The sequence below is a fragment of the Dendrobates tinctorius genome, unplaced genomic scaffold, assembly GCF_039654945.1.
Source record: "Dendrobates tinctorius isolate UK_male_01 unplaced genomic scaffold, ASM3965494v1 ptg000008l, whole genome shotgun sequence".
In the NCBI taxonomy this organism is placed as follows: domain Eukaryota; kingdom Metazoa; phylum Chordata; class Amphibia; order Anura; family Dendrobatidae; genus Dendrobates; species Dendrobates tinctorius.
The window spans coordinates 57,067,328-57,090,632 of NW_027361676.1; the positions used below are offsets into that span (position 1 = coordinate 57,067,328).

A 23,305-nucleotide genomic window follows, 5' to 3' on the forward strand; every position below is an offset into this window, starting at 1 on the left:
CTTCCAGACCCATTTGCATCCATCAGAACCTATTCTATTGATTTTTATCTCATCGTTCCAAACCACCCCTTTCCAATCCTCTACTGTCTCACTGTTGATAGGGGTCAACAATCTTCTACTGTCCACTTTTCTGCAAACTCGAGCCACCATTCCAGTCTTGTGTAACGTACGTCATATAGTGCTTGCATGGATGTCTGTGATCTTACCTTTACGAAGCATATGAGCCACCTGCACTAGTGTTTGTTGTACCAGAACTGATAGCCCTTGTGATGACCCTAATTGTTAACTCTGATATTTTGGCTTGATGTCAACCTCTCGGCTTTTGAACAGATAGATGGACTTCATTTCATATTCTTCCAACTGTCATGGCACTCACATGATGCACTTTGTCAATTTTCTTGGCCGAGAGACCGCTATCGATGAGCTGGATGATGCTGTTTCTCTTTTCTTGGGATATATTCTTTATGGCTGCTCCTCGATTTGAACCAATGACATTTCACTTGGAAAACCTAATAACATACTGAACTATAAGGGAATGTGAGAACATGTTGTATTTTGTAGTATACATGAAGAGAAAAAGATTTTTACACCATGTGTGCTCATGTGACGCACCCGCTAAATGTTAATGTCAGTAAATGGAAGGCAGCACTAACATTTCAAGAGGTGAGCATCTCAATCTTTTTTTTACCTCCATTGGCTCGTTAACAAAAGCTATCCAGTAGTGGACAACACCTTTAAGGTGCTTAAATGTGCAGCTCCACTACTGTCCCTGTGTCAGTAATTCATCAATGCTAAGTGGTAAGGGAGCTGGCTAGTCAGCTACCCCCTTCACATGCAGTGCTGGTGATTTGTTTAGCCCCTTCTGTATGAAAAATTGGGTTGCAAGTTAAGCTGATAAATTTGTATCCAGGAAGGAAAACCTTAAAATTGATGATCCTTTGATAATGGAAGCATATTTGTATGCTTTATAACTTACTATTAAGGACATATTTAAGTATACTTTGCTTAACTGGATAGCCCCTTCAAGAAGATGAAAAATTATTACATATAGAAAGGTGTGAGCTGAATCTATGATGTCCCAACCTAAAATCTGGGGAAAGGGTTTCCTGCATCCCATGTGCCATTTATAATACAGTATTTCAGCGAGCTAATCAAATAATCGTTCAATGGTTATTAAAAATTATTCAAAATTTACTTTTAATAGTAAGGAGCTACCAGGAAGACATCACAAAATATTACGGATATAACATATCACTGTGTTTTAATCAGAACAGGTAGAAAACATATTCACTGTACAAAAAAAATGCATCGAAGATATTAACTAAAGGCACAAAAACAATAACAAACATATAAATTTTCATTCTTAAAAAATTTATTGCAAATTTCAGATAGCTGAAGCATATCAGCAATATTTGCATAAAATCCGGGTACGAGAATAAAAAAATATGGGAGAATGTCCTTAGTGTGGTTATCATCAGGCGATAAAAACTACAGAGAGTGATAACCATACATTCATGTTTTCATAAGTTTAACAAAGCAAAGGCAACAGCCCACTTAAAAAAATTGTGATCGGCTTCCAATCTTATGAAATGCTTCTTGTCGATATGTTAATTACAAAAGTGCAATTATTTGTGTTACATTAAGACTACACGTCGCCATTAGGCCATGTGCACACGCTGCGGTTTTGCTGCAGTTTTGGCCCTGCAGAACTGCAGCAGTTCCGCAGACATGGTACTTTACCATGTTAGCCTATGGGTTTTCAAACCCGCAGTGCTCATGCTGCGGTTTTTTACCTGCGGAAAAGCTACGTTTTTTTTTCCGCAGCATGTCAATTATTTCTGCGGATTCTGCTGTGGTTTCACACCTTTAACATAGTAGAGGTGTGAAACCGCAGGGCAAAACCGCAGGCCAAACCGCAGCAAAACCGAAGGTCACTTTACCTGCGGTTTTACCTGCGGTTCCGCGGGAAAAAACCCGCAGGTGAATCTGCAGTGTGTGCACATACCCTTAGTTTTTTTAAGAGCAAAATCTATTTTAAAGTGTAAATTTTCGCCAAGAGTAGAAAATACTAAAATTTCCTCTTTCGTTTTGGCTAAGACTATATGTGAATATTTCACTACTTTTATAACATCACACTTTACTAATTCGAGCCTCTAATGTATTCCAGCATCACATTAGGAATTAATAGTTCACACTTTACAAGCGTAGGAAGCATAGTCACAAGTCTAAAAGCAAAATCTCATACCCACAAAGCGAGTCCAAGGACACTGAACAATTGGTTGTTCATCTTGAAATAAAGCACAAGCTCATCAATGTCACACTGTAGATATCGAATGCATAAAATACAACATATAGGAGACGTACAAAAGGAATTTATAACACATATTAATACAGCAACTCACATGTATGTAATCGTCTATTACATGTGTAAGTTAAAAAAAATGTAAAAAAAAATTGCAATCAACTATTACATGAAAAGATCCTAATTAGTGATGAGCGAGTATGCTCGTTAATCGTGATTTCCGAGCATGCTCGGGTGTTCTCCGAGTATTTTGGCGTGCTCGGAGATTTAGCTTGTGTCGCCGCAGCTGCCTGATTTGCGGCTGCTAGACAGCCCGAATACATGTGCAGATTTCCTAACGGGCAACCCCCACAGGCTGGCTAGCAGCTGCAAATCATGCAGCTACGGCGACCGAAACTAAATCTCCGAGCACACCAAAATACTCGGAGATCACCCGAGCATCTCGAGTAATGAGCATACTCGCTCATCACTAATTCTAATATTTGAAAGTAGAGAAATTACTTGCAAATTTTACTTTCAGAAATGATTTTATCCATTTTCTCTGATGGGATCTCATACAATTTAAACAAGAGAGCATTCTCGTTAAATGTATTTCTCATATTTGCTATTCAGGTCATTGGACATTGGCCATATACATACTTTTTTTTACATCATTGTTTTCCAAGAATTCTCTGTACCACTTTGTTTTTAATATAAATTAATCTTAAATAATTTTGATATTCTGCACTGATTAACTACAAAATATATCTTTATAGTGAGCGGAGCACTTACTGAACAGGATCCAATATCTTTGTATAGCCATAATGTAAAATAATAAATAACATAAAAAACAGTAACCAGTAAGCTCCCATGTTCCCCACAAGTAATGACTGCTGCCTTTATATTTATCACTTGCTGCCTTTATATTTATCACTGTCTATGCAAGTGATGAAGAGATATAGTCCTAACTAACAAAGCAACAATCATGTTATACATAAATTAAAGGGGTATTCTTATGTTATTAAATTGCTTTAGTTAGTTCGACAGCATGAAAAAAAATTTTTGCAATTGACTAGCTTTTCCTATCTGCTATCATTCTCCTGCCGTGGGAGCTTTTATCTTACATAATGTACAGCTTGTTTCCATGGAGATTGGTCCCCAGATCCTTGCCAAGTGTGTGCAGTACTTGAATTACAGGAGAGGAGTTAACTCGTAGCATTCCAGTCAGCTCTCTCCTGCCCATAGATTGCTATGCAGCTGCTCATCTCTCTCCCCTTCACTCCTGACAGGGCTCTTATCAGTCCTGCAGAATTAGAAACATCCCGACACATAACATCAGCAGTTTTTCGAGTATTTCTCCTAATCAGTGTTCTCAGTTTTCTGAGCCATCTGGTATTTCAAAGGCTTATTTATATCTATATGCAAACATAGTGATAAAACTGTAGACCCAGAACAAACACAGGCAGACCATGAATGTGTAGTAGCAGACTGTAGCTACTCAACAGAAGTATCACTCAAGGATGAGCATCCATCTTCCAAGCAAACTTATTGGCATTTATTATTATACTTAAAAATTATATGGTGTTATAGGGCTATGCTGGAATATTGCTAGGATATGTCATTTCATAAAGGGAATCTGTAACAATGATTTTGCCACGTAATCTGAGAGTAACATAATGTAGCAACAGAGATCCCGACACCAGTGATGTGTCACTTACTGAGCTGCTTACTGTAGCGTTGACTATATCAAAGTTTTATGAGCAGGAGACTATCAATAGAGGACTTGTAAACTCACAGCCACATAGAATTCCATAGTTGGGAGCTCTATATAACACTGCCCCACTACTGATTGGAAGCTTTCTGCCTATGCACATTGTACTCAGAAAACTTCCAATCAGTGGTGTGAGCGGTGTTATACAGGTCAGCATTCAGAGAACTGGAAGATCACCAGCAGATAAAACAGTGATTTTATCAAAAGTTCAACAAGCAGACCAATAACTTATACATCGCAGGAAACAGGGTCTCTTTCCCTACATCATTCCGCTATCACAAAAACTTGGGCTCAGATTCCTGTTAATTGTCGCTGATTGTCTTACCCATCTGTTGTTGTTATATCAGAGATGATTTAGTTAACACAATTTTATCTGCTCAACAATTTTTAATGAGCCAGCAAAGAGGTCCAAAGAAGTCCATGTGACCACTTTTGGCTCAGATCTTCTGATGAGAAGGGTCACACATAGACGGCATATGCAGTAAAAAGTTTTCTTGGAACCTTAGCTGGGTTTTTAGGTATACCACTACTACAGTACATTAATTCACCAATAAATTTACCTTTAAATATTAAAGTTGACTTTCTGCATTCAATTGGTCATACTTAGTACAAAATCTGGCATATACCTAAAGCATACTGTTTCACCAGTATATCGATCTAGACAAAAGAAGTTGTCAGGAGTTTCAAAAAAGTAATATAAATTGTTTTAAAATGAAAAAAATGTAATGTCATGCTTGACATTCATGTGACTGCTGCAGTCAACTACTGACTTTAGTGGTGATGCTTGCATGTATGGCACAAGACCACTAAAGCCAACAACTGACTGCAGCAGTCACATGATATCACGGCTGCAACACTGCTGCTAAACAAGGTCAGTGGAGGACCCCAGAGCTTCAACGCTGAAACAGCAGTTTCTGGGGTTAGGGAAATATTTTAAAATTCTATGAAACCCCCCAATACGAAGAAAGAATATTTCACGTGCTGGCTATATCACAGAAACCATCACTGACATGTACCTAGTTTGCATTAGTTGTGTGCGCACCAATCCTAACGTCAATTATGTATCTGATAACACATTAGAGGTCTATACTGACATACAATAAAGTACAATAAAGTACAGTACTTAGTAGACTTCCATTTTCAAATGCTTCTTTACAATTAACTTGAGACCTGGAAACGTGAAGCCAGTGCAATACTGATGGCAACTTTGCATTATGAAACAGAATCTCAACTGCAAACTCCAAAAATAGTTAGAATAAAAAAATATATTGTCTTACGCATGGATACTCTTGACGTGTGACGCAGAATCCAACTGAACATATTGGTGGCTTTTAGCACAAGTTTCAGTTTTTTTATTTAAACATATTTTACATGATATAAAAATATTAATCACAGTGCACCTTTACATTGCTATTGCTATAAACAGAAATGCTGCACAATATTTTTAGTGGAAATAAATTATATAGTCAATATCTTGATAAAAAAAAAAAAATCACAGGAAAACCATGGACTTGCTTTGTCATTGCACAAGACCCATCAAAGTCCTTAAAAAAAAATAAAATCTTGGTCGATCTTTCACTTCGGGTCCCATTTTACATACTGTACAATGCACATGTCCGTGCTCCACATACGGTTTCCAATGCAAAACTGGATCCAAAAGTTTGAATAAAATTAAGAGTTCCTTCTTTTCAGAGGCAAATGAATCATGTGCTCTGTGGTTATTAGTTCATATGCGGTATTTTCCAAAACGTGGGTACACAGCGACAAACTTCTTCACTATAGTAAAATCCAGGGTCACAGCGTTTCAGTCGAGGTGGACAGGGTGGTCTGCTGCAGCTAGAAAAGATAAGAAAAATGAGTCCAGAATTACAAGCGGAGTCAACAATATTCTTAGAAATTCCAGTATTTCTCATGATATTAACTCTTTCATCAACTGTGACACCCAATACATCGTATATTGCATCTACTGCCAGAAATGCCAACTCAAGTATATTGGTTGCACTATACACAAATTAAAAAAGAGACGAGCGGAACATCTTTCCAACATTATTAATAAAATAAATCACATTCAGGGCCTCTAAGTAGTTTGATAAAGTCCATAAAGGTTGCAAAAAAATGAAAAAAGGTGATAAAGGTGACATTTCGGATTATGTGTTTTATGGTATAGAAAAGGTTAAAAACCCCATTCGTGGAGGTGACAGACGCAAATTCCTCACTATGAGGGAAGCTCTCTGGGATATTGAAATGAAATACCAAACACCCTAATGGGATGAATTTCATGAATAACTTCTTCTACATATATTGACTATAATCAATTTCTACATACTTTTTTCTTTTTAATTATCTGAATTTTTCTTTCATTATTATTGTTGCGGTATTTGCACTTTTGATCATTTAGGATGTCAGCACGACACACACCTTATGTATACTAATGCAATTATGTGTTGCTATTTTGTGATGGGTTCCTTTTCTATATATACGGTATGTTTGTGACTTGTCAATTTCTTGTATCCTATGACTAACAGTGCTTTTAATGTGCCTGAAACGCTTCAGGTTTTTCTACTATTTTAACATGGCTAGACATGCCAAATAGAGGTTTTTGATTATATCTATTGATGTATAGAATACCATCCCTTCCTTTTCTCTAAAGGTAATATCCTCACCTGTGACCTGTGACAAATGCCAAGAAAATAGTTCGGGATGCAAAGAAAAACTCACAAATAAATCAGCTGAAATACTGGACTCTGAAAACTAGCGGTGCGGCTGCTTCAAGATGCACAATAAGGAGGCAGAAAAATGGACTGCTTGGTCGAGTCGCCAGAAGAAAGCCAAATGACCCTGATCAAAAGTTCACATACCCCATTTCTTAATACAATGTTTAGCCCCCTCTAATATCAAAGACAGCTTGTAGTGTTTTGTGGTAGTTGTGGATGAGGTTCTTTACTTTCTCAGATGGTAAAGCTGCCCACTCTTCTCCGCAAAAAGCCTCCAGTTCCTGTAAATTCTGTCTAGCATGAGGCATTTGTCACTGGTCAAGATGTTTCCCTTTGTAGCCATTCAAACCCATTTGTGTCAACTTCTGTGCATGTTATCAGGCGAAAATCACCAGGGTACATGAACTTTTGCTCAGGTTCATTTGGATTTTTTGGGTTGTCATTATGATTTAAAAAGAGAAAACACAGTAGTTTGACAATAAATGGCTTTACCCAACCACTAACCATGAGTGGAGAAAAAGTTTTGGTGTTACCATTCATATTCTGTGAAAAAAGGCCAAGAAAGCAAAAATTCTGCCGGGGTATGTAAACTTTTGAACACAAATGTAATTATAGGGCATGACATAATTATAGTGCCAAACGAATACAAAATTCTAAAATACAACTTTTAAAAATCCCCTGGAGGCTGCTTGGTTCATTCTAGAATTTGTAGTTTTCCTAAATTCCTTAAAAGGATTGTCTCAATTCTGAAAATCCCGGTATTAGCTGAAGTTTGTCATTAAAAAAATGACAAATCACGCTTTTCTCCCTATCCCTGGGTCCAAAAGTGAGTCTACGGCTTCTGCTCCTGGTGCTTGACATTGGCTGCAACACTGATATCACGTCAATAGTACAACAGTCAATCATTGAGGTCAGTGGCCCTAAGCCAAGGTAAGTGGACCTGAGGTCTGGGTACATTATCAGGTCCACTGACCACAGGCAGGGATATTCTGAAAATGGACAACCTCTTTAACAGAAAAAAAGAGATGAGTCACACTGGACACACTACTTGATTTGTCCTCATTTCCAGTCTTCAAAAGTTGGGAGGAAATCTAGCTTTGTCATAACTAGTGTTGAGCATTCCGATACCGCAAGTATCGGGTATCGGCCGATACTTGCTGTATCGGAATTCCGATACCGACTTCCGATATTTTTTCAATATCGGAATTCGGCATCGGAATCGGAAGTTCAGTTGATTGACGGCCTGACGTCATCATGATGCGCGGTGTGTGCGCATCATGATGCGCCGTCATTTCAGGCCTTCCGGGGGTCTCTGCCGGCCTGCCGGGGGGCTGTGCCGGCCTGCCGGGGGGCTGTGCCGGCCTGCCGGGGGGCTGTGTGGACTGCCCGGGGTCTGTACCGGCCTGCCGGGGGGCTGTGCCGGTCTGCCGGTGGTCTGTGCACCCTGTGGGGGTCTGTACCGGCCTGCCGGGGGGCTGTGCCGGCCTGCCGGGGGGCTGTGCTGATGTCCGGGGGTCTGTGCAAGCATCGTCCGATGGGACTACAAGTCCCATCGGGCGATGCCTGCTACCATGACAGTGATTGACACATTAGCCAATGATGGGACAGTAGTAGTCCCATCATCCGGCTAATGTGTTAAATGTTAAAAAAAAAAAAAAAAATACTACATACATACTACATGCATGCTACATACATACTACATGCATGCTACATACATACTACATACTACATGCATGCTACATGCATGCTACATACATACTACATGCTACATACATACTACATACATGCTACATACATACTGCATGCTACATACATACTACATACATACTACATACATACTACATGCATGCTACATACATACATACTACATATATACTACATGCATGCTACATACATACTACATGCTACATACATACTACATATATACTACATACATACTACATACATGCTACATACATACTACATACATACTACATACATACTACATGCATGCTACATACATACTACATGCATGCTACATACATACTACATGCATGCTACATACATACTACATGCTACATACATACCACATACATACTACATACATACTACATACTACATATATACTACATGCATGCTACATACATACTACATGCTACATACATACCACATACATACTACATACATACTACATGCTACATACATACTACATATATACTACATGCATGCTACATACATACTACATGCTACATACATACCACATACATACTACATACATACTACATACATACTACATGCTACATACATACTACATATATACTACATGCATGCTGCATACATACTACATGCTACATACATACCACATACATACTACATACATACTACATACATACTACATGCTACATACATACTACATATATACTACATGCATGCTACATACATACTACATGCTACATACATACTACATACATGCTACATATATACTACATGCATGCTACATACATACTACATATATACTACATGCATGCTACATACATACTACATGCTACATGCATGCTACATACATACTACATACATACTACATGCTACATACATACCACATATATACTACATACATACATAGACATACAGTACATATAACATAGAGTAACATACTTACCAATACTTGTCACATTGTTCCCCGAAGCCATTGTCTTTTCCGGGATAAATATTAACATCAATGGCATAAAGTGAGACTAGGGACTTTTTTTTTTTAAGTGGCGGAGGAATACAGTGCGGAAGGATACCTACCTTCCGTCATTGGATTCCTGCAGCCCGTAGAGAACGGCAGCATCATCTGATGCTGCAGTTCTCTACCCAAGATCGTCGTGGGACACACTCGTGGACTGCTTCGGATCGTGGGTGAGTATTTTTGTGGTTTGTTATGTTAATATTTATCCCGGAAAAGACAATGGCTTCGGGGAACAATGTGACAAGTATTGGTAAGTATGTTACTCTATGTTATATGTACTGTATGTCTATGTATGTATTGTATGAATGTATTGTATGTATGTAGTATATATGTGGTATGTATGTAGCATGTAGTATGTATGTAGTATGTATGTAGTATGTATGTAGCATGCAGTATGTATGTAGCATGCATGTAGTATATATGTAGTATGTATGTAGCATGTAGTATGTAGCATGCATGTAGTATATATGTAGTATGTAGCATGTAGTATGTATGTAGCATGCATGTAGTATATATGTGTTATGTATGTAGCATGTAGCATGCATGTAGCATGCATGTAGTATATATGTAGTATATATGTGGTATGTATGTAGCATGCAGTATGTATGTAGCATGCATGTAGTATATATGTAGTATGTATGTTGCATGTAGTATTTATGTAGTATGAATGTAGCATGTATGTAGTATGTAGTATGAATGTAGCATGTATGTAGTATGCATGTTGTATGTATGTAGCATGTAATTTTTTTTTTTTTTTACATTTAACACATTAGCCGGATGATGGGACTACTACTGTCCCATCATTGGCTAATGTGTCAATCACTGTCATGGTAGCAGGCATCGCCCGATGGGACTTGTAGTCCCATCGGACGATGCCTGCACAGACCCCCGGAGCCTGCACAGACCACCGGCAGGCCGGCACAGCCCCCCGGCAGGCCGGCACAGCCCCCCGGCAGGCCGGCACAGCCCCCCGGAGCCTGCACAGACCACCGGCAGGCCGGCACAGACCACCGGAGCCTGCACAGACCCCCTGGCAGGCCGGCACAGCCCCCCGAAAGGCCCGTACAGACCCCAGAGAGGCTGTACAAGGGCAGGAAAGGGTTTTTCTTATTCCGATACCGGAAGTCCCATAGACTTGAATGGGACTTCCGGTATCGGAATCGGCGATACCGATACTTTTTTTAAAGATCGGCCGATTCCATCCGATACGATACTTTGAAGTATCGGACGGTATCGCTCAACTCTAGTCATAACAATATACCAAATTGCATTTGTACATATTGATAGAGACTTATACATTGTACAGTGTAAAGATCTGAATTTGTGGGATGTAATAATCACCTAGGCAGGTTAACCATGCAACTATTTGTTATTCCTTATGTCCATGGTTTTACAATAACTGCAGTGGATGGCCAAAATTCATTGCCCCGAGTCCACAAGTTTCACTCCCTGGGGTGGGTAGTCCCACTGCCCCCGTACCAGGCGATACTCACTGTCTCCCAACTTTTGGTTTTGCCCACAAATTTCGCATCTCCCTCCAGTATAGTCTGTAGTCACAGTTCATGCTCCTCCAGATGACAGATAACACAACCGAAGCCCATGTATTCTGCAGCAACAGTCCTTAAGAAAGTTCCTCCAATCCAGTAGACGGATCCCTCATCCAGAGCTGGGGGAACCATCCCAGCTGGCAACTGATCTCCAAACTCCATAGGCTATCCATCCATGGGCACCAGGACCTCAGCAATCGATCCTTGCCCCTCGACGTTTCTCTCCCCACCCTCTCTAAGCAAGTGGCTTATTGTACTCCCTCCCTGGGATCACCCCTCTGAAAGGTCAGAAGTGTTCACACACCCCCGAAAGCTAACTGTGCATTGGTGGAGATATGTTCCTCAGGACAAACTCATCACCTGGGACTGAATGTGAGACCCTCTGCGGTGACAGCTCCGCTGGGTCTACTATCTCCACCCACACAATGGGACAAGTGACTGGGAGAACTATCATTCTATTGATTACCAATCTTGGATCTGGCCTTATTTATGCATAAGATCCAGCCTGCAAGTCTTCCTCTGCTTACTGTCATTGAATGGAAACATTGATTCCTGAGGATGAACTGACGAGTGAGCAAATCTCTAATAAAAACACAACAATAGGGTCAATGTAACAGGTGCTCTGTACTGGAAAAAGTCTGCATCCCTTACAGCCGTGGACGTCACTCTATGTGCATTGGTCCCATAGTCTATAGAACAAGGCCAGCTCCTCACATACAGTATGTGATATGGCTATAATAATCAGAAACGACTTCAGGAGAAAACAGAAGTTATGCATGATAAAAATATAGTTTACACTAGAAAGTTAGGCTAGTTTCACATTAGCGTTTGGAGGTGCAGCAGATGCTCGCCGTGAAGCTCTGCCCCCTGCCGTGCCTCCTCCGGTCAGCTCCGCCTATGGGCGCATGCCTCTGCATGCAGCCTGTGTACCCTATTTTTAGCATTGGGTACACAGGCCGTGCACAGGTACTGTATTCTTTTGCAGCCGCATGCGTCCTTTTGACGGTGCAGCGATCGCACCAAAATGCAACACCTTGCGTTTGGCGCAGGTCACCACACCATCAAAAGGACGCATGCGGCGGCAAAAGCATACCTGCGCACGGCCTGTGTACCCAATGCTAAAAATAGGGTACACAGGCCACATGCAGCGGCATGCGCCCATAGGTGGAGCTGACCGGAGGAGCGGCAGGGGGTGGAGCTTCATGGCGAGCGTCCGCTGCAACTCCAAATGCTAATGTGAAACCAGCGCTGCCGTGAATTCTACAGTGAAAAGTTCATATACCTGCATGTCTGATGACTGAATCGCTTTCCCCTAAGGAAACATGTGTTTGGCGTTTCTACGCATTCACATGCACATTTAATAGGATTCAGTGGCTGGTGTTTTGGGCAGGTCTTTTTACACACACACTGGCACCTCTCTTCATCATACTCTTTGTTGGTTCCACAGGAAGATAAAAGAAGTTTATTTTTGCAGACGCATTGACAAGATGTTCGATCCAGCTTTTTATGAGGACCACAGCTTGAAGGCAACAAACCACCTTTACAGACACATTGGCAACTTTCTTCATCTAATTCTTTGTTTGGACCACAAACGTCATGGAAAGCTTCAGAGGAGTCTGTGAAAAATAAAAATAAATATAAAGCTAATATACTAGCTCATTTTGCAAAATATACCATTCAATATTAATTTTGCATTGAGAACATCATTTTCCCAGATGGCTGTATGAGCTACAGTAGATGTTATTTGCATCACGGCATCTACATGTGGCGCATCACCATTGAATGCTAATGAGTATTTGACAAACTGATGGCAGGCATGCATGCATCATGGCTGGCTGTCAAAACATAATGCCAACCACATGTGCACCTGCATGTAGTAATTTCACAGGAGCACTGAGACAAGTCTGTGTCATCAAGAGGGTGTGATCTGTGAAATGGTCACAGTGTGAGCGTGCCATTACACATTGCATGTATTCCAACTTATGCTCTGGCTCATTTCTTTGGTTTTGCTGTGGTTTCTTGCACTTTCTACACAGAGTTGCCCCCCTTTCTGAGCGAGGCATTTTATCTATTTAGCTTCCCATGGAAAAGTGTCTCAACAGTTGAGCACCTGTCATTCTCTGTCATTATTCACATTTAGGTCAGCTGACACAAAGTAAGGTTTTAATGCTACAGACAGACCTGTTCTGATTGGGTATACCTTGTCACGGTGGGGCGTCTTTTACACTTTTTTTTATCAAACTAGTACTAATTAAGTAACATATGTTATTTACATGTATTATTACTATTTAATTCAGGTAACAATAATAGTGAGTGCATTTGTGTGAAAGTTTGTTCATATGATCATTAGCTTTCCCTCAATTTTATTCATGTTGTCAGCACATTCCCTGTTTACTTAAAAATGTAATGAACAACACTGAATGTTTTCTTGTTTGATCGCTGGGCATGTTTACACTGTGAAATGATTGAAAGAGAACACTGGCATGAACATTTGTTTGGGTGACCTTCATTCAATATAAAAGGCCTTAAAGGGAATCTGAGAGCAGCCTAATGCAGGGAAATAGAACCTGAATCCAATGATGCATCACTTAGTTTGCTAGGTGCAGCCATTCTGACTCAATCAGAATTTTCAGATAAAGCATGAAACAGCTGAGAAAGCTGCCCCACCCACACCTGGCCCCCTTATATAGCTTCAGAATGTAAGCTGATTATCACAGAAAGGGGTGGAGTTAGACCAGAAGGCACTTCAATAGTCCTGAGAATGATAATCACAACGTAATAAATAGAGATGGGCGGACAACTGGATGTTCGGGTCCAGCGGGTTCGGCCCAACAGTTACAAGAAGTTCAGGTTTGGGAACCAGAACAGTACCTGGACCCGAACCCCATTCTCCTGAATGGGGGGCCCGAACATCTAGTGTTTGCCATGCTATCAAGTGCATGACAGTGTGGCAAACACCGTTTATGATCGGCCGCCGGTCAAAAGACAGCGTGAGCGGTTCCCACCCTGTCAAAAGACAGTGTGAGCTCTCAGCTGTGATCGGAGGTATAAAGTTTACCTCTGGGCACTGGCATCAGCTAATGGGACTACAGCTCCCATCACCCAATGCCTGCTGCCGCTAATAACACCGAAAGCAGGAGCGGCTGATGGGTGTATTCATTAGCCGGCTCCTGCGCAGTAAATAAATAATTGAAAAAAATACTAGCATGGCTTCCTGTATTTTTGATAACCAGCCACACAAAACTCACAGCTTTGGGCTGCAATCCTCAGCTGTCAGCTTCGGCAAGGCTGGTTATGAAGAATAAAGGAGTCCCCACGCCATATTTTTTAATTATTTAAATAAATAATTTAAAAAAACACGTGGGTCCCCCCCATTTTTGACAGCCAGAATTTGATAAAGCAGACAGCTGGGGGCTGGCATTCTCAGGCTGGTAAGGGGCCATGGATATTGGCCCCTCCCAGCCTAGCAGTAGCAGCCTGAAGCCCACAGCTGCCCAGAAAAAGCACATCTATTAGGTGCGCCAATTCTGGCACTTTGCCCGCCTCTTCCCACTAGCCCTGCAGTGGTGGCAAGTGGGGTTCATATTTGTGGGGTTGATGTCACCTTTGTATTGTCCGGTGACATCAAACCCACTGATTACTAATGGAGAGGCGTCTATAAGACTCCCATCCATTACTAATCCTATAGTTGTATTGTAAATAAAAACACAGCCAGAATAAAGTCTTTTATTTGAAATAAAGCAAAACACACTTTTCCTTTTTTATTTAAAAATAACAAACACAGTTATACTCACCTAACGTTTATTCCACCGAAGCACTCATTCTCCTGTAATAAAACTAAAATTAAAAAAACAATACACCATACCTGTGTCTTTCTGTCTTACGCCATAATCCATGTCTGGGGGATAAACAGTTTTCAACCTGGACGGTTCCAAGATGCAACCGTCCAGGGTAAGAACTACTGGTGACTGAACTGCTGTGAGCGCAGCCTCAGTGACTGGTGGTGACATCATTGAGGTTATCACCGATCACAGAGGCTGCGATTCTGGTTGGGCTGAAATGCGGTAACCTCAGTGAGATCCTCGCTAGCAGTGTAAGAGTTTTTCATAGTAATAGATGTGCCTTTTCTGGGGGGCTACAGACTGCTATTTTGAGGCTGGGGGGAATATCCATGGCTCTTTACCAGCCTGAGAATACCAGCCACCAACTGTCTGCTTTAGCAAGGCTGGTTGGCAAAAATGGGGGGGACCCCACGTCGTTTTTTAAAATTATTTATTTAAATAGCTGAAAAATACGGCGTGGGGTTTCCTTTATTCTTGATAACCAGCCTTACCAAAGCTTACAGCTGAGAGTTGCAGCCTCCAGCTGTTATTTTTGCCTGGCTGGTTATCAAAAATACAGGGGAACCCACACTGTTATTTTAAATTATTTATTTATTGCACAGGAGCCGGCTAATGAATACACCCATCAGCCGCTCCTACTCTCGCTGTTATTAGCAGCAGCAGGCGTAGGATGATGGGAGCTGTAGTACCATCAGCTGATGCCAGTGACCAGAGGTAAACTTTATACATAAGATCACAGCTGAACGCTCACGCTGTCTTTTGACATCATGGGAACTGCGGCTTTCTGACCGGCAGGGATGATTTCCCCGCCAATCAGAAGCGGTGTTTGCCGTGCTGTCATGCATATGACAGTGTGCCAAACACCCGGTGTTCGGGCAGCTGAACCCGATCAGTAACACGGACTTCCTGGTGAAGTCCATGTTCGGTGTCCGTGCCTGAACAGTAGGTGTTCGGTACGGATGCCGAATTTTATTGTTTGAGTTCGCTTATCTCTAGTAATAAATCCTTCAGTGTAAGTAAACCCCTACCTCATGCTATCCTCAGGTTACATAGCAAAAACCTGTGAAGTGAAAAACCAAATGATACACAGATTTCTAAATTTTAAAAATCTAAATCTGAGAATTGTGTCGTGCATTTGTATTCAGCTCCCCAAGTCAGTACTGCTTCAAATCTTTTGGGGTATGTCTCCATTCTTCTTTGTATAACAGCAAGTAAGATAAAATATAACTTTTAATACATGACTCTAAAAAATCAAACCTAAAGTGTCACCAAAAAATGATTAAAACGAGATGCTCATACATTGGGTAATCCCCAAGGGATAATTGAATACACCCAAAAGCATCAGATAGGAATATAGAATGCAGCTAATGTAATATCCAAACAGCAATCTATATATATTGGATACAGCATAAAAAATAGCAGCAAAATGCCATAGCCAATTGCACTTATATGTTTATATACTGGCTAAACCAAAGGAGGGGGAAGAGGTTCATAGCCACAAAAAGATGAGAATAATAAAAGGAACAATCTCACCAATGTTTTGCAGACGGTCAGGAGTCTCCAGGGATACTCATCGTACATATGGATAGGCAGCAGTGGGAGTACAATACCCTGTCACAACCCTCATAAGCTGACCATTACCTGATCCCCAGACTCCTGCCCTAACAAGGGCAGTCCACAACTAGCCCTAGATTGCACAAGCCCTACACTTTCCCTTCAAGGAGCGTCCCAACGCGTTTCATCCAAGTAATTCTTCAGGGGACTAACTTGTTCAAAAGTGCTACAGTGCTAAAGCTAAGAGATACATCCTCCTGCTCTCAATACTATCTGCTGTCTGCAGTGAGCGGAGGAAAGAGGGCTTATTTATATCATCAGGGCGATCCACACAGCCCCAGCATAATTAATTCAGTGAGTCACACATGTATACTCACTCTCACTTTACATATCAATTGTCCTCCATTAAGTGATTCTTCCTCAAGGAGCGCGCCACAGTTCAAATTAACTCTGCCCCCCATGACATCGCAAAGCAAAGCGTCATGGGTACAGAGCACTGACTGGTCACAGACACCACACTTTCTGTGAAACCAAGATTGCGGATGCCCCACTTCCGGTGACGTCTCAAAACACTATAGACGCCCTTCAGGATGCCCCACTTCCGGTAAAACCAAAATGGCGGGTGCCCCACTTCCGGTTGACGTGCGAAAAGCCGCCTCTGGGAGCGCCCCATTTCTCATAGGTGGATCATTATGCCCCGCTTTCATAGAAGCACATAGCGCGGTGCCGTAGCGCTATCAATAAGCCAAACCGGAGAAACATGAATAATGGTGCCGCCCCACTTACAATAAGTGGAACCGTATCAAGCCACACCTCCTGGAAAAAAGTGCCACTCACAGCAACAGCACACAAATTTCCTAAATGGAAATCACTTCAAGGGGTCCTTAGGGGAACACAATACACCTCACCAATATGGAAAGGGCGGGGAGAAAGGCTAAAGCCCCCCTCACTAATATCAAAAAGGGGAATAATGTTGGACAATGTAAAGTACAAATATGGAAAGCATATATACAAACGTACAATGCAAATCCTAGTAATTGGTGACAAAAATAGTGATTTAGGCTTATAAAACAATCCTATCAGTGGATTGAAAATTGGGAGGCGAAAGAAAGAAGAAATTCAAATAAAACAATTGAAATTAATTTGCTCATTAAGGCCTTTAGGTGTTACCGTATCCAAATAGAAGATCCACTTAGCCTCACATTGTAACAACAACTGATCCCAGTTGCCGCCTCTCTGTGGTTTACAGACCCTATCAATCGCAGTGAAAGTAAGGTACGTAATCTGTCCATCATGCATACCATGAACATGCCTTGAGATAGAAGTGTCCCTTTTATGTGTTATGTCTCCCACATGTTCACCGATCCTTCTCCTGAATTCACGAATTGTCTTTCCAACATACTCCAACCCACATTCACAAGTGACTTTATAAATAACGCCCTTGGTGCTACAATTCATAAAATGTTTGATAGTATATTTCTTACCAGTCACATTGCTAGTAAAGGTCTTACTCACACCAATGTGTGAACAAGCCACACAATGGCCACACTTAAAGCAGCCCGTGACATCACTATGGAGCCATGTTTTGTTCACCGGAGATGAAAAATGACTCCGCACCAATCTATCCATCAAAGAGCGTGCTTTCCTATATGTAATCATAGGGGAGGCACTCAAGTATGGGGAAACATCATTGTCCATCTGTAAGATGGACCAATGCTTCTTAATGATGTTCCTCACCGGAACCGCACCATTGTCAAATGTAGTTATGAATCTGAGGGTATCATTAACCGGAGGCTTTACTCTGCCAGTACTCAACAATTCAGATCGTCTGCTGTCCTTAGCTCCTTGATAGGCCTGCTTCAACACATATTTGGGGTAGCCACTGTTTAAAAATCTATCCCTCAAATCCCTCGCTTGGGATTCAAAACTCGACATGTCGGAGCAATTCCTCCGGACCCTGAGGTATTGTCCCTTAGGGATGGCTTTTTTCAAATGTTGGTGATGATGGCTATCCCAATGTAATAAAGAATTTGTTGATGTTGGTTTCCTATATGTCGAAGTCACTATTTCCCCTTTCTCATCCTTTTCAATCAGAATATCAAGGAAGGGCAGTCTCGATGTCTCAATAACTGAAGTGAAAAACAGGCCTATAACATTATGATTAAGAGCGACAACAAATTCCTTAAATTCCTCTACAGAGCCCCTCCATACAACGAAAATGTCGTCTATGTACCGCGTCCATAACTCAGGGACACGGCACATAGACGACCCCTCATCCTTGTCATCACCAAAAACCAAGGTCTCCTCCCACCAGCCGAGGAGGAGATTAGCATAAGCCGGTGCACAGGGACACCCCATAGCGGTCCCCCTCAGCTGGTGGTAGACCCTGTGATTGAAGACAAAAAAATTCCTGGTAAGGCAGAACCGGAGGAGCTGCAAGACAAAAAGATTATGTTCTCGATATTGGCACCCTCTCATGTTCAAAAAATGTGACACTGCTTCCAAACCATATACATGCGGAATAGATGAATACAATGCCTCCACATCAATACTAGCAAGATGTGCCTTAGGATCCACATTAAGCCCATCCAATCGACGGAGGAAATCCGGTGTATCTTTGACAAAAGATTGTAATGAGGAAACAAAGGGAGACAAAATCTGATCTGGGTAGATTCCTATATTCTGGCAAAGGCTACCCACCCCCGAGACAATTGGTCTACCTTTAAGGGGACGAAGTCCCTTATGGACCTTGGGTAAACAATAAAAGGTGGCAGTAATTGGATGTTTCGGGAGCATAAATTCAAATTCAGTTTTATTAATGAGCTTTTTACTCATAGCCTCTAATAGGATCTGTTGCAATTCTTCTCGATACACATTCATGGGATTGCATGTCAACACCTCGTATGTGTCACCATCAGAAAGGATAGCATCACACATCTGTTGGTAATGATCGACTCCCAGGACGACAACATTGCCACCCTTATCTGAGGGCTTAATCACAATGCTGTCGTCCTGTTCCAGACGCGCACTCGCATCCATCTCCTCCTTCGAGCAATTGTAATGGCAGTAGAGCCGATCCTGTGAAAGCTTAATTAAATCATCAGTGACTAGATTAGAAAAAACATCAATCGCGGACAGATCACCAGTCAATGGCGGCATTTTCGTACTTCTATTTCTCAATTCAGTAAAAGGACCTTGACCCAAAGTGTTAGGGTCAATCTCTGAAAGAGAGTTGAGCAATCTGACATCAGGTAACATGTCTTCCGGAATGCCCAACTCTAAACTTACACGAGAATCTTGTTTCTGGTAGAACTTCTTCCACCTAACTTTGCGTAAAAACAGATTAAGATCCTTCACTATACGGAAAAGATCAAAATCTGTATTAGGGACAAATGAAAGACCCTTACTCAAAACAGATCTTTCTGCACCATCAATCAACCTCTCTGAGAGGTTAATAATCTGAATATCCTGAGAAAGGGACAAATCATTAGATACACAACTCATCACTTCTTGGATTGTGGTGGTCTGTTCCTTAGGGCATAAACTTGATCTAAAAAATGCCCACTAGATGTATCAGATCTATCAGAAGGTCCCCGTGAGCCTCGACCCCTACCCCGCCCTCTGTTTCTCCCTCTATTAGAACGACTTCTACTTTCTGATTCGGAGAAGTTCGTATCTGTTGAAGAGAGTTCAGTATCTCTATCGGGGCCACCTATACGTGGGGTTAGAACTAAATAAGCTTTATTATCTTTAAAGTCTTGAACGTCTCGCAAATACTGCTTATGTTTTCTCTCCTTAAGATGATACTGAAAACGTTCAATATATGTCTGAAGCTTTGTTTCTTTTAATCCAAAGTCTGTTTCCGTAGAAAACTTTTTGGTAACCTCAATATGTTCTTTAAGCTTTTCATTCAATAAACTCAGGGTAGTCTTTTCTTCATCTAGCAGCAATTGCATAAAGAGCTCTCAGTGGCTTCACGTTCCCATTTGAGTACAAAGGCTGGATTCTTATGTCTATTACCAGCCAATAGGTTAATTCTCAAATGTCGAGGAACGATCTTAGCTTTAAGATAGCTTTCTAGGCTTTGTACTTCCCACCAAGAAGTAATTTGATCCCTATATACCTGCTGCAACTCTTTGAAAGCAACGTTAAATGTAGGAAGGTATTTCTTTTGAGTGAAGGCGTTTTCAGAGAAAACCTCCTTAGCCTCTGATAACCAATTTTCAGTATTTAAACCCACAGATAAAAAACCTGCCATATCACTTCGACAAAAATCAATATCAGTATACAGCAAAAATGCCAATAGTAATCAGGGATTGACAATAAATTCTCACCCAACAATGTATAATGTATAACAGCAAGTAAGATAAAATATAACTTTTAATACATGACTCTAAAAAATCAAACCTAAAGTGTCACCAAAAAATGATTAAAACGAGATGCCCATACATTGGGTAATCCCCAAGGGATAATTGAATACACCCAAAAGCATCAGATAGGAATATAGAATGCAGCTAATGTAATATCCAAACAGCAATCTATATATATTGGATACAGCATAAAAAATAGCAGCAAAATGCCATAGCCAATTGCACTTATATGTTTATATACTGGCTAAACCAAAGGAGGGGGAAGAGGTTCATAGCCACAAAAAGATGAGAATAATAAAAGGAACAATCTCACCAATGTTTTGCAGACGGTCAGGAGTCTCCAGGGATACTCATCGTACATATGGATAGGCAGCAGTGGGAGTACAATACCCTGTCACAACCCTCATAAGCTGACCATTACCTGATCCCCAGACTCCTGCCCTAACAAGGGCAGTCCACAACTAGCCCTAGATTGCACAAGCCCTACACTTTCCCTTCAAGGAGCGTCCCAACGCGTTTCATCCAAGTAATTCTTCAGGGGACTAACTTGTTCAAAAGTGCTACAGTGCTAAAGCTAAGAGATACATCCTCCTGCTCTCAATACTATCTGCTGTCTGCAGTGAGTGGAGGAAAGAGGGCTTATTTATATCATCAGGGCCATCTACACAGCCCCAGCATAATTAATTCAGTGAGTCACACATGTATACTCACTCTCACTTTACATATCAATTGTCCTCCATTAAGTGATTCTTCCTCAAGGAACGCGCCACAGTTCAAATTAACTCCGCCCCCCATGACATCGCAAAGCGTCATGGGTACAGAGCACTGACTGGTCACAGACGCCACACTTCCTGTGAAACCAAGATGGCGGATGCCCCACTTCCGGTGACGTCTCAAAACACTATAGACGCCCTTCAGGATGCCCCACTTCCGGTAAAACCAAAATGGTGGGTGCCCCACTTCCGGTTGACGTGCGAAAAGCCGCCTCTGGGAGCGCCCCATTTCTCATAGGTGGATCATTATGCCCCGCTTTCATAGAAGCACATAGCGCGGTGCCGTAGCGCTATCAATAAGCCAAACCGGGGAAACATGAATAATGGTGCCGCCCCACTTACAATAAGTGGAACCGCATCAAGCCACACCTCCTGGAAAAAAGTGCCACTCACAGCAACAGCACCCAAATGTGACGCTGGCAAGGGGACATAAACACACCCCCGGTCCACCGGAGCAGAGATGAATATCAATAGCATCCGAATATAGTGGTAGTTCAGTGATACATCAAAAAACAACGATTGATCACATATGAAATAGATGCAGCAACACCACCTAAATGGAAATCACTTCAAGGGGTCCTTAGGGGAACACAATACACTTCACCAATATGGAAAGGGCGGGGAGAAAGGCTAAAGCCCCCCTCACTAATATCAAAAAGGGGAATAATGTTGGACAATGTAAAGTACAAATATGGAAAGCATATATACAAACGTAAAAGTTATATTTTATCTTACTTGCTGTTATACATTATACATTGTTGGGTGAGAATTTATTGTCAATCCCTGATTACTATTGGCATTTTTGCTGTATACCTCCATTCTTCTTTGCAAACTTTCACTAGCTCAGTGTGATAGGAGGGAGATAATTTGGGAACAGTAATTGTCAAGTCTTTTTCAGATTCTCAGTAGTATTTACTGTATGTCTGGACTTTGACACATGATTATATATGCTTTGAACTAAACCATTCCATTGTTGCTCTGGTAGTATGTTTTAGATCGTTGTTCGTCAAGAAGGTGAACCTACACCCCAGTCTCAAGTCTTTTGCAGCCTCTCACAGGTTTTCCTCCAGGATTTCCATGTATTTAGCTCCATCCATTTTCTCATGAAATCTGACTAGCTTCCCTGTTCCTGCTGAAGAAAATCATCTGCACAGCATGATGTTGCCACCACCATGCTTGATGCTGTGGGCTGTTGCTTTCATGTGCAATGTTATTTGTCTGTCAAACTTACAATTTTGTATTGACACCAAACAGCTCTACATTGGTCTCATCTGACCACAGCACCTTCTTCTATTTGTGTCTCCTACATAGCTTTTTGCAGACTGCAAATGGGACTTCTTATGGCTTGCTTTTAAAAATGCTCTCTTCTTGCCACTCTTTAAAAAGGCCAGGTTTGTGGAATATACAATTAATAGGTGTGGCTCTCTGCTCCTCCAGAGTGACCATGAGCCCCTTGACCGATTCTCTAATTAGTGCCCTCCTTGTTTGGGATGTCAGTTTAAGTGGACAACCATGTGTTGGCAGGTTTGAAGTTGTGTCATACTCCTTCCATTTTTGGATTATGAACTGAACAGCGCTCAGCGAGATGCTCAGAGCTCGGGCTATGTTTTTACAATCTAACCCTGATTTATTTCTCCACAACTTTATCTCTCACCTGTCGTGTGTGCTCCTTCGTGTTCATGATGCTGGTCACTCAGGATTTTATTAAGAAGTATCAGACTGCAGAGGGCTCAATACAAATGC

At 41.4% G+C, this 23,305-nt stretch overlaps 1 protein-coding gene across 4 annotated transcripts in view; it reads right to left on the reverse strand.

Moving 5' to 3' along the window:
* Positions 1–5,377: 5,377 nt before the first annotated feature.
* Positions 5,378–23,305, reverse strand: part of VEGFC (vascular endothelial growth factor C) — a 262,031-nt gene continuing 244,103 nt past the window's right edge. For all 4 annotated transcript variants that reach the window (XM_073577748.1, XM_073577761.1, XM_073577770.1 and 1 more), the window contains 2 exons: positions 12,306–12,639; positions 5,378–5,888 (listed from right to left, as the gene is read on the reverse strand). In XM_073577748.1, the coding sequence (XP_073433849.1) occupies positions 5,774–5,888; positions 12,306–12,639 (449 nt within the window). In that variant the 3' untranslated portion in view covers positions 5,378–5,773. The remainder of the gene's footprint in view (positions 5,889–12,305; positions 12,640–23,305) is intronic.